Raw genomic sequence first — 12,560 nt, 5'->3', positions numbered from 1 at the left:
ATGCAAAGGTTCCCACTGACTGGATGTGCTAGGAGGGGCAGCTTGCATGTGACGCTTTCCCAAGCAGACCCAGTTCATGGTGGAGAGCCTCGTGCCATCACCTGCCTCGTGTTTAAGGCAGGTGTGCAGTGGGAAGTGTGAGCCCAGGAAGTGATAGTGCACGTTTCTAGAGAGACTATGAAAAGGGCATTTGGGGGACACTGAGGCAGCCATGGGGAAGAGGACCCATAAAGAGGGTTCTAGTCAGCTGTTCTATGGCTGGCCCATCTGCAGCAGGAGGAACGCTTTTCCTCACCAGCCCCATTCAACCCTTGCCTGGGGTACAGAAAGTAGCCACCAAAACTCATGCAGATCCGGTCTTGTTGACTGTGTTTAATTTGTATTAAAGGACAACTCAAAAATCAGTTATGGAACCTATCTGGTGAAGAAGAGTAACCTGCCTGTCCACCAAGACGCACCTGGGGAAGAAGCACCTGTGCAGGTAGTGATGGCTGTTGTCACACACCTGTGTGTGTCTCCCAATGGGTTTTCTCTGGCCAAGTGATTCTTACCTCTCACTATGTTATAGACTCATAGGGGGCACGATTAAAACACTCAGATGCTTAGGCTGCAGCCCAAATGGTGTAGGTAGGGCCCAGGCATCCTGCTTGTAGAAACTTGTGAGTGATTTGGTGGGTGTTGAGTTTGAGAACTGCTGCTGTCTTTAGCCCACACACGTTCTGGATTGCCCAAATCAGTGTCTCAGACACACAGGTCTGCAACCTGATGGTCAGCTTCTCTTCTGTTTCCATCTTACACTTTTAGTGGGATTAGAGGACCAGGCAGAGTTGACCCAGTGGATCTCAAACAGCTTTTTTCCATCTGAGAAAGTATTATGTACTCTTAATGCTAAAGAAATCTGGATTTCAGCTAATTCTGAGAATTCCTCAACCTGTGAAATGACCTCGTAACCAATGCTCCTGTGATTGAATTTTTACTTTTCAAAGAGTTTTTTTTGATGCTTTTGCCTAATAAGAAGATCCTCAGTGATTTGGCTTATAGTGCGAATAATTATCAGTTTGCTCATCATTATAATTAAAACAAATCTTTATATTTTAAATTAGGTTTACTATTAGAGCTGGATCTGGATTCAACTAGAAATTGAAAAATCCTCAAATTATTACAAATGCCATGAAAAGAGAGCTCAGATTTTATAAATATCTCTTTCACATTTTTAACCTGCTTATAGCAACAAATGAAATCCAGTACCTGTGTTTACAAAAAAAAAAAAAAAAAAAAAAAAAAAACAAGCATCTCTAAACAAGTCATTATGGTGCCTTCTCTCAAAGAGTTTGTCAGAAATTTGGTAAATAAAATTTTGTAAGTTTTATGCACAAGGAGAACTTTTTAAAGATTTGTTTATGTTTGTGAAAGAGTTACAGAGAGAGAGAAAGAGAGAGTGAGATCTTCCATCTGCTGGTTGACTCCACAGATGGCCATGACAGCCTTGGCTGTGCCAGGCCAAAACCAGGAGCCAAGAGCTTCATCAGGTCTCTCATGTGGGTGGCAGGGACCCAAACACTTGAGCCATCTCCCACTGTTTTTCCCAGGACATTAGCAGGAAGCTGGATCAGAAGTAGATCATCCACGATGCTTGCATCACAAGCAGCAGCTTTGCCCACTACGCCACAACACCAGCCCCACCAGGAGTAACTGAAAGAAAACACCCCAAATGCCAACAGTGGTTAGTTAGTGGTACCGTCGGCCCTCTGTATCCACAGAGCCTCAGATTCCACTGAACACAGTTCAAGAATAAGAATCATAATAAGATCTGAACACAGATCTAAGAAAACATTGCACCTGCACTGAACATGTATACACATTTTTTCCCACTATTCTCTAAACAATACAGTATAATAATGAATAACATAGCATTCACACTGTCTTTGGTATTATAAAAAGTCTAGGAGGATTATGCAGGTTATGTGCAAATACTATACCATTTAATATAAGGGACTTGAGCATCCTCATGTTTTGGTAGCCGTTGGGAGGGTCCTAGAACCTACAACCCAGTGATACCGAGGACTGTCTATATACATTGATGTGAATAGGGGTGATGTTTTCTTCTCTACTTTCTAAAAGTTTTATTTTAAGATTTATTTATTCATCTGAAAGGCAGAGAGGGGGAGAGAGAGAGAGAGAGAGAGAGAGAGAGAGAGAGAGATTGAGAGATTGAGATTCTATCCGCTGGTTCACTCCCCAAATGGCCACAATGGCCAGAGCTGGGCTCCGAAGCCAGGAGCCAGGAGCTTCTTCTGGGTCTCCCATGTGGGTGCAGGGGCCCAAGGACTTTAGCCGTCTTCTACTGCTTTCCCAGGCTATAGCAAAAACCTGGATTGGAAGTGGACTAACCAGGTCCCAAACATGTGCCCATATGGGATGCAGGTACTGCAGGTGGCAGCTTTACCCACTATGCCACAGCGCCAGCCCCCCTCTAAAATTTTTGTAAGGTGCTTATAGCACTTTTTTTTTAACAGGTAGAGTTACAGAAAGTGAGAGGGAGAAACAGAGAGAAAGGTCTTCCTTCCATTGGTTCACTCCCCAAATGGCCACAACGGCCAGAGCTACGCAGATCCTAAGCCAGGAGCCAGAAGCTTCTTCCTGGTCTCCCACATGGGTGCAGGGGCCCAAGCATTTGGGCCATCTTCTGCTGCTTTCCTAGGGCACAGCAGAGAGCTGGATTGGAAGAGGAGCAATCAGGACTAGAACTGGCATCAATATGGGATGCTGGCGCCGCAGGTGGAGGATTAACCTGTGCCATGGTGCTGGCCCCGCTTATAGCACTTTCACTACAAAAATAGAAAATAGGGCTAGAGTCCCAGCTGCTCCACTTCTGATCCAGCTCTCTCCTGTGGTCTGGGAAAGCAGCAGCAGATGGCCCAACTTCTGGGACCCCTGCGCCCACGTGGAAGACCCAAAAGAAGCTCCAGCTTCCTGACTTCCAACCAGCAGCGCTCCAGCCATGGCGGCCATTTGGGGAGTGAACCAGCAGATGGAAGACTCTCTCTCTCTCTCTCTCTCTCTCTCTCTGCCTCTGCCTTTCAAATAAATAAATATTTTTTTAAAAAAATAGATAATAAAGCATCTACACCTTAAACAAAAACCGAAGATTTCTTTGGAAACATTTGTAAAGGAAATTGTTAGCACCTAATTTATATGCTTTTTGAGTTAATGTCTTATTTGGAGAGAATATGCAGCTGCATAGTGAAATGGATTTTTCAAGTCATTTATCTGAGAATTAACTTCCCAAAGTGCCAGTTGGAACACATTACTCTGCTTGCCCATCAGCAGTGATTCCCGCAACAGGCCAGAGGCTGTTTTCCTTAGCCTGGCAGACTTTGTGAATTGTTCCCAACAGAACATTCCAGCATGATCTCTCCTAATTCCCATAAACACACCCAAAGGTTTCATCCCCTCAAATTACTTTTTAAAACCCCATTTGTTATTTCTTTAAAGGCACTGTATTAGTCTATTTAAAAAAAAAAAAAGAAGTTGTTTATTCATTTGAAAGGCAGAGTTAGAGAGTGAGTGAGAGAGAGAGGAGGCAGAGAGGTCTTCCATCTGCTGATTTACTCCCCAAATGACTGCAATGGTTAGGGCTGGGCCAAGCCGAAGCCAGGAGCCAGGAGCTTCATCTGGGTCTCCTACATGGATGCAGGGGCCCACTTGGGCCACCCTCCCCTGCTTTTCTGGGTGCATTAGCAGGGAGTTGGCTTGGAAGTGGAGCAGCTGGGACTCAAACTGGCACCTATATAGGATGTTGGTGCTTCAGGCCGTGGCTTTAACTGGCTAAGCCATGGCGCTGCCCCGCCCCTTATTCTCTTTTTAAGGATTTTTAAATTTATTTTGAAAATCCAATTTACAGAGGGAGAGACAAAGAGAGAGACCTCTTCTATTTGCTGTTTCACTCCCCAAATAGCAGCAATGGCTAGAGCTAGGCTAGGCTGAAGCCAGGAGCCAGGAACTTCTTCCAGGCCTCCCAATGGCCAGGGCCCGGACACTGGCCTATCCTCCACTGCTTTTCCCAAGCCTTTAGGGAGCTGGGTTAGACATGGTAGCAGGCAAGACTCAAACTGGCCTCCAGCTTCCATTCTCCCAGTGGGTGGGAATTGCAACCATAGTCTGGATGGCTCTGCAGCTTTCGGATCTGGATCTTGGCTGCCAAAGGAACTCTAAGCTGGTGTCTGTCTCATGTCTCACCCACACTCCAGGGACTCTACCCCTTTAAAAATTTATTGGGTGGGGGGGGGCTGGCGCTATGGCACAGTGGGTTAACGCCCTGGCCTGAAGCGCTGGCATCCCATATGGGTGCCAGTTTGAGCCCTGGCTTCTCCACTTCCTATCCAGCTCTCTGCTATGGCCTAGGAATGCAGTAGAAGATGGCCCAAGTCCCTGGGCCCCTCCACCCATGTGGGAGACCAGGAGGAAGCTCCTGGCTCCTGGCTTCGGATAGGCACAGCTCTGGCCAATGCAGCCAGTTGCGGGGTGAACCATCGAATGGAAGACCTCTCTCTCTCTCTGCCTCTCCTCTCTCTGTGTAACTCTGACTTTCAAAATAAATAAGTCTTTTAAAAAAAAGTTTATAGTCCCCACTGCTTGTGGGGACGCCACATAGAAAATGCTTTACCATTAAGCTTTTCCTGTGTTACTATTACCCCCTACTCATTTCCCATCCTCTTACCCTATTTTATTTTATTTGTAGCACATAACACTTTCTGAAATTTTGTCATTAATTTGTGAACTTGCTTACTGCCTATCCTACCTGGAAAATGTAAGCTCTCTGTCAGCAGGGGCCTCCTGGTCCCATCTACTGTGCTGACCCATTGTGTAGGTGAGTGGTCCCCAGGGGTTCTCAGTATGATTTTATGGAATGAATGCTAGGGAGAAGATGACATGAGCTAGGCAGTTGGATGTGTGAGTCTGAAACTCAGAGAGGAAAGGTGAAGGGCCATCACATAAACACGGCATGTAACCCGCAGGGAAGCAAGGAGCAGAGGGCCAGGATGGAACCCTAGAAACCTCAGCTTAGAGTTCACCCACCAGCTGTTCCTATGAAATTCTTGTCATCCACTTTTACATTCCTCTCCTCCTCCTTGGAATTGCCTGTCAGTTTTCAGAGTGCACTTTTCTTGTTTTCCTAATTATAATAATAAGCCTCAAGGCCATTGCTATGGCATAGCAGGTAAAGCTGCCACTTGCAATGCCAGTATCTCATGTGACCATCAGTTTGAATCCCACCTGCTCCACTTCCAATCCAGCTCTCTGCTAATGTGCTATGGAAAGCAGTGGAGGATGGCCCAAGTGTTTGCATTCCTGTACCCTGATGGGAGGTCCAGAGGAAGCTCCTGTTACTGACTTTGGCCTGGCTCAGCCCCTGCCATTGCTGCCATTTGGGGAGTGAGCTAGGGGATGGAAGACCTCTCTCTCTCTCTCTCTCTCTCTCTCTCTCCCCCTCTCTCCCTCTCTCCCTCTCCTTCTTTCTTTTTGTAACTCTGCCCTTCAAAATAAATAAAATACATCTTTAAAATAATCATAAGCCTCTTAAGGGAAGGATCCTGTTATGTTCTTGAGTCAGATTGGGTTGGTTGCACTAGACTAGAATGACAGCATCATCACATGGTAGAATTTTCCTCATTGAAATGCCGGTGTTACAATTATTCTTAGGTGTTTAAATTTAACTGAAAAGTGATCCCTGTTAAATATAAGAGTGGGAATAAGAGAAATGGAGGAAATGTACAGTTCGGCACATGTTCACTCGGACTTACCCCTAATGGTAGAGCTAGAAACGTGCCAGGGGATTCCAAATCAATCCCATTAAGGTGGCATGTACCAATGCCATCTCACTAGTCAAAGTGGTTAGTTTAAGTTCATAATTGATCATAAAGATAGGATTAAGTGTTAAAGGGATCACATAAACAAGACTAGTATCTGCTAATAATAACTGATAGAATTAAAATGGAGAGAATGAGCCAACATGGGAAGTGGGATACACAGCAGACTCATAGAATGGCAGATACCCTAAACAGCACTCTGGCCTCAGAATCAGCCCTTAAGGCATTCAGATCTGGCTAAAAAGCCCATGAGAGTTTCTCAGGCATGGAAAGCCAAGACACTGTGGCAAAAAAAAAAAAAAAAAAAAAATGACCTAAATGAAAGATCTCTGTGAGTGAGATCCCAGCGGAAAGAACGGGCCATCAAAGAAGGAGGTACCTTTCTCTGAAGGGAGGAGAGAACTTCCACTTTGATTATGGCCTTGTCTAAATAAGGTCGGAGTTTGTGAACTCAAGAAGCTTCCATAACCTTGGCAGCTCATGACAAGAGCCTCTGGTGATTACTGACATCATAAATAAGAGTGTCAATTGTTAACAACGGGAGTCACTGTGCACTTACTCCCCATGTAGGATCTCTGTCCTTAATGTGTTGTACTACGCAAATTAATGGTAAAACTAGTACTCAAACAGTGCTTTATACTTTGTGTATCTGTGTGAGTGCAAACTGTTGAAATCTTTACTTAGTATATACTGTTGATCTTCTGTATATAAAGATAATTGAAAATGAATCTTGATGAAGAATGGGATGGGAGAGGGAGTGGAAGATGGGATGGTTGTGGGTTGGAGAGAGGTTATGGGGGGAAAAGCTGCTATAATCCAAAAGTTGTACCTTTGAAATTTTTATTTATTAAATAAAAGTTTAAAAAATTCAAAAAAGAAATGCTGGTGTTAAATGTATTAATACAAGTTCATGGATACTGTGTCCATCTTTTTGTGAAGTTGTTATTACTTTCCTTTACAAAGTCATGTTCCTATTTCAAATCAATCATCAGATTCAACAGAAATCAAATCTTGGAGATACAGAGTATTGTGAATTCAACAGTTTTGAAAATCTACTTATTTGATCAAATGATAGAATTATGTTTTGCTCTAAACTTTCAGGATATGGCAAGAGACTTCAAACAAGATAAGCTTCAGAACATGAAGGAAACTAACATTCCAGAACAGAAATATAAAGCTAAGGTAATCTGAACTTCCAGTTCCATGTGTGAAAGTTGGCTGGCGCTTCCCACCTTGCACTCTGGATTACCTCCATGACTTTCTCCCCTTGTATTTTATGGAATGGCCCTGTTTTGCAATGTTAGGTTGTTGATTTAAAGTATGTGTAATGTCAAATGAAATTGACTTAGGAAGTTGTAATTTTGAGGTTTTACTGAATTGCTTTTTCTTGCTTTCTTCTAGAGAGCAGTAAAATTTGAAATTAATTTAGACAAATGTGTTTCTGATGAAACAGTCCCTCAGGAGGAAGAGGTAGGCCATTAAATATGCATTTCTTTTAGTGTGAGAAAATGAGTATATCTGGGGCCAGCGTTGTGGCATAGTAGGTTAACCCACTGCTGGCATCCCATATGGGTACTGGTTTGAGCCCCTGCTGCTCCACTTCTGATCCAGCTCCCTGTGCCTGAGAAAGCAGTGGAAGATAGCCCAACTACTTTGCACCTGCCACCCACATGGGAGACATGGAAGGAGCTTGGGGCTCCTGGCTTTGGCTTGGCACAGCCTCCACTGTTGTGGCCATTAGGGCAGTGAACCAACAGATGGAAGATCTCTCTCTGTCTCTTCCTCTCTCTCTGTAACTCTTTCTTTCAAATAAATAAAAATAAATCTAAGAAAGAAAAAAAAGAAAATGAGTATATCTTAATATGCATGTTTCATGAAATTGTTACACAGGCTGTAGAGTCTGGTGTGTTCAGATACATCTTCCAAATGCTTTTTTATCCTCTTAACCTCTTTTTAAAAATAAGGTTATTTCTTTATGTGGATTATCCCATTTAAATTTTTTTCTTTTATTAAGGAACTATTTCCCTCATAATAGCAACTTTTTGTCATAGCCAAATTAAAATAGAAGATGATACACAGTCAACATCTAATATACTAACGTAAAAAAAAATGAGCAGGTATCCTAACAAGATGCACATTTATTTTACATCTGCATTAGTTATTGGTAACTCTGTACAAGTCTAAGTAAATCTCAGTTTTGCATCTGGCCTGTCCTTGCCACTGCAATAAATACATGAATATAGTAATACTTGATCTTGACATATTTTATCCCATTCTTTATCAGATCCTCTAACAAAATATCAAAACTAACTTATTTTTCCTATTTTATCTGTTCTGTATTCACCTTTTTAAAAAGTATGAAAAATCACACTTGATAATTTTTTCTTTTTTTGTTCTTGATTAGCTTAAAATTTTAAAGAAGCCTATTTATTTATTTGAGAAACAAAGAGAAGGAAAGAGAGACAGAGTTCCATCCAGTGGTTCACTCCCTAGATGACCACAATAGCCAGTACTGGTCCAAAATCAAGAGCTGGGAACTCAATGAGGGTTTCCTATGTGCGTGGCAAGAACCCAGTTACTTGAGCCATCACTGATACGGGGTCTGCATTATCAGAAGGCTGGAGTCAGAAGCCTGAGCACCAGGCACTGGCTATTGGTTTTTCAACACTTGGCAAAATGCCCACTGCCCTCGCTTAAAACCATTTTATGTTATCATTTATTTTTACAAGCATTTTGCTACATAAAGACTCCAGGAGAGTTGTGATAGTTAGTACTCACTGCTGATCAACACTTCGGCCTCTCAGTGAGCTATACAAACTGTGGGATCAGAGCAGATCAGGGCTGGGGACGTGTCTCTGGGCACATCCACAGAGCTTCTGTAAAGTTGGCCTGCTGGAATAAAATAATGGAATCTAAAATACTCTAATTTCCAGGATGTTTATCCTTTCTTATTCTATGCACTGATAGGCTTGGAAAATAATTCCCGTGTTAGTATTGATTACAGAGAGTATCAAGAGCAGTTTTAGGGACCTGGTTAAGAACATTGCTTACTTAAAGCCGGGTGTGGATGAGAAAATCTTGAGAGTTAAGAACTTAAGTTGAATAATATTGAAGGCAGAAAGACTGGATAAAATTAAGACCCTAAGACCATGCTTATCATTGTTGACAAGAAGAAAACATCCCATGTCTCTCTCATTTCAGCACAGACCCAGTTTTAAAACTATAGATTTACCTGTTTAATAAAAATATATTGGGGCAAGTATTTCCCACAGTAGTTAAGTTGCCACTTGGGATGTCTGCATCCCATATCAGAGGGCCAGGGTTTGAGTCCTAGCTTCACTCTCCATTCCAGCTTCCTGCTAAGTGCACTCTGAGAGGCAGCAGGTGAAGGCTCAAGTAGATGGATTCCTGCCACCCACATGAAAGACCTGGATTGAGTTCTGGGCTCCAGGCTTCCTTGCGACTCAGTCCTGGCTGTCGCAGGCATTTAGTGAGTGAACCAGTGAATGAGAGCTTTCTCTCTCTCTCTCTCTCTCTCTCTCTCTCTCTCTCTGCCTTTCTTTCTTCAAAGATTTATTTATTTGTTTGAAAAGCAGAGTTATAGAGAGGCAGGGAGAGAGAGAGAGAGGCAGGCAGAGCTGCTTTCATCTGAAGCCAGGGCCGTCTTCCACTGCTTTCTCAGGCCGTAGCAGAGAGCTGGATCAGAAGTGGAGCAGGGGCCAGCACTGCAGCGCAGTAGGTTAATCCTCTGCCTGCGGCACTGGCATCCCATAAGGGCACCGGTTCTAGTCCTGGATGTTCCTCTTCCCATCCAGCTCACTGGTACGGCCTGGGAAAGCAGTAGAAGATGGCCCAAGTCCTTGGGCCCCTGCACTCGTGTGGGAGACCTGGAAGAAGCTCCTGGCTTCTGGCTCTTTGGATTGGCTCAGCTCCAGCCGTTTGTGGCCATTTGGGGAGTGAACCAGCAGATGGAAGACCTCTCTCTCTGTCTCTCCCTCTCACTATCTGTAATTCTACCTCTTAAATAAATAAATAAAATCTTGAAAAAAAAAAGTGTGGCAGCTGGGTGGGACTCAAACCTGCACCCATATGAGACGCCTGCACTGCAGCCAGAGGCTTTACCCACTGCACTACAGTGCTGGCCCCTGACTTTCAAATAAATTAAAGAAATAAAATTTTTTTAAGTTTGTGGAAATGGGATAAAAGATAAGTTTTTAAAAAAATGGTTTTTTGAAAGAAACATGTTGAATATTTATATCATGCTAATTAGTATTACTAGGGACATAAAATATTTTTAAACATCCCCCCCTAAAATATGGCTTATTTCTCATGAAACCCTGGAATTGCTTTAGGCAGTGGATTTAAATGAAACTTTGACCTTTGAGGACGGCATGAAGTTTAAGGAATATTTGCCGGTAAAGGAGCATGAAGAGCACACAGACAGAGCATTTGAAAATCTCTGCTGCGCAGAAGCAGGTACGTGTCTCTCAAAAGCTTCAGCTGAGAAGGAAATGCCTTAACAGCGACCCTTCTCAAAGGCTCTACACTTTCATCCCACGTGGCTCCCCTTCTGCCCCGAGACTGTCTGCTTCTCCTCTCCAAGCCTTCGAAGTTTCACTGTCTCCCTCCCACGCCTCCCGCGCCTCCGAGCTGCTCCTCCCTGATTGTTCTTCTGCTGGGAAGCACCACAGATGGGTGCCATGGGCATCTGAAATTCAGCATGTGTGAAGTCGACCTTCCTAGCTCCCCCTTCCCAGGGACCAAAAGGTTTGGTCAAGGCCATCACTAGGGTGCACACCCAGGGCGGTTTCTACCCACGATCTCTGAAGCCTTCCTCCTACTGCCGCTAGTTCAGGGTGCTGTCATCTCTTAGCGCTGTGGCTGGCCCAGAAGAGCCTGGGCCCTGGAGACAGACAGGACTCGGAATTTCATCCTGTGACCGTATTTCTTCAGCGCAGTGAACCTCGGTCTCAGGAGCAGGGAGTGAGTGAGTAGCAGTGACAATAGAAACTCCACAGGATTTCTGTGAGGGTTGAAGTGAAATTTGATAGACCCCCTGACCTGAATTAGATGCCTAGTAAGTGCTATTCCCTAACTCTCCTTTTGGCTTCTCCTCGCCTTCATTCTCTAAATGGTTGCCAAAATCATTTGTCATATTACTACCCTGTTCAGGTTTTTAAAATTTTTTAATTTATTAAATTTATTTAAAAGAGACTCTTGACAAAGGTTTGCTAGAAATAATCTGAACGACCAGGAAAATACAGTCAACACTATTGAAATGCTGTCAAAGTCATTCTAGGACATAGGTTTATTCAGCACAGTGAAGCCTCTTAGATTCTGTCACTGATGCAAAATTGACTGCTTATTACTTTCCTAAACGTGCAACAGTTTAATTAACAATATTCAGTCACCTCTGTTCTTTCCTGAATATTTAACATTTAAAAATGCCAATCAAAGGGGCCAGCCCCTGTCAGCATCGCATATGGGTGCTGATTGAGTCCCGGCTGCTCCACTTCAGGAGGATGGCTCCTGCAGATCCAGAAGAAGCTCCTGGCTCCTGGCTTCAGATTGGCCCAGCAGCCAACTGGGGAGTGAACCAGCAGATGGAAGATCTCTCTCTCTCTCTCTCTCTCTCTCTCTGCCTTTTAAATAAACAAAGAAATATTTTTTTAAAAAATTTTAAAAAACGAATGCAGCTTCTCTTTAAATGTTTCCTACAAATACATTTCACTGTTTTCATCGCATGATGGTATATTTTAAGATATTTTATTTTATTCACAAGTTAAACAGCAACACACCCTTAGGTGTCCCTTTTCAGGGATGGACCCTGAAAGGCTCACAGTGCAAACAGTGCAGGAACCCGTGACTGACATTCTGAAATGTGAAACAGATCAAATGCTTAGAGGGTTCACCCAGAATCTCTTTGAAGCTGATGGGCATGGAACACAGCATGTGTTGTCCTCCTGCTGATGACGTCAGATGGGACTCCCAGTGTTTCCAGACTCACTTTGGCACCTCGTTTGGGCTCTGTGTTTTCTTTTCCAGTTTCATGAGTGACACAGACATGATTCACATCCCTGAAGTGTTCATTATAGTGAAGGGTGTGACCTGTCAAAACTTGTCCGGGATTCTCAAATCCAAAACCACCTGTCTTATATCCAAAACTTTGAGGGGTCATTCACCAGCAAGCTGACTACACAAGCTGACCAAGGAAAGCAAACTTGCTGTTGTTTTGCCAGGGTCATTAAAATTTTTTTTTCATTTTGTTTATTTGATGTGCTCTTTGGGAGCGCATATACTAAAATTTGTTTATTTGAAAGACCGAGTGACATGGAGACAAAAAGAGATCCTCTGTCCACTGGCTCACTCTCAAATGCCCACAACAGGCAGGCCTGGGCCAATCCAAAGCCAAGAACCAGATTCCAGGAACTCCATGAGGATCTCCCACAAGATGGTAGGGACCCAAGTACTGGAGCCACCTCCTGCAGCCTCTCAGGGTGCACTTCAGTAGGATGCTAGAACGAAAGTGGACCAGCCAGGACTCAAACGAGGCACTCTAGTATGGGATGTAGGTGTTCCAAGCAATGTCTTAACCACAGTGCCAAATACCCACCCTTGACAGTGTCGATTATATCTTCAACAATCAAGACAGTTTTCTCAGCTAAAGTTGAGAATCATCTCTACCAATTA

The 12,560-nt window shown here is 43.6% G+C and overlaps 2 protein-coding genes across 2 annotated transcripts in view; one reads left to right on the top strand and one right to left on the bottom strand.

Moving 5' to 3' along the window:
- The window catches only part of NEK5 (NIMA related kinase 5), a 98,615-nt gene that overhangs the window by 51,633 nt on the left and 34,422 nt on the right, over nt 1-12,560 (top strand). The window contains 4 exon segments of the mRNA XM_017350285.3: nt 389-481; nt 6,972-7,052; nt 7,272-7,340; nt 10,223-10,346. Of these exon segments, the coding sequence (XP_017205774.3) occupies nt 389-481; nt 6,972-7,052; nt 7,272-7,340; nt 10,223-10,346 (367 nt within the window).
- Nucleotides 1,386-12,560, bottom strand: part of ALG11 (ALG11 alpha-1,2-mannosyltransferase) — a 62,163-nt gene continuing 50,988 nt past the window's right edge. Inside the window, exon 6 of the transcript XR_011378820.1 lies at nt 1,386-1,692. The gene's annotated coding sequence lies outside the window, so the exon portion shown is untranslated. The remainder of the gene's footprint in view (nt 1,693-12,560) is intronic.

The sequence above is a fragment of the Oryctolagus cuniculus genome, chromosome 9, assembly GCF_964237555.1.
Source record: "Oryctolagus cuniculus chromosome 9, mOryCun1.1, whole genome shotgun sequence".
Taxonomy (NCBI): domain Eukaryota; kingdom Metazoa; phylum Chordata; class Mammalia; order Lagomorpha; family Leporidae; genus Oryctolagus; species Oryctolagus cuniculus.
The sequence above is the reverse complement of the archived record's forward strand: the minus strand, read 5'-3'. Positions and strand labels throughout refer to the sequence as shown.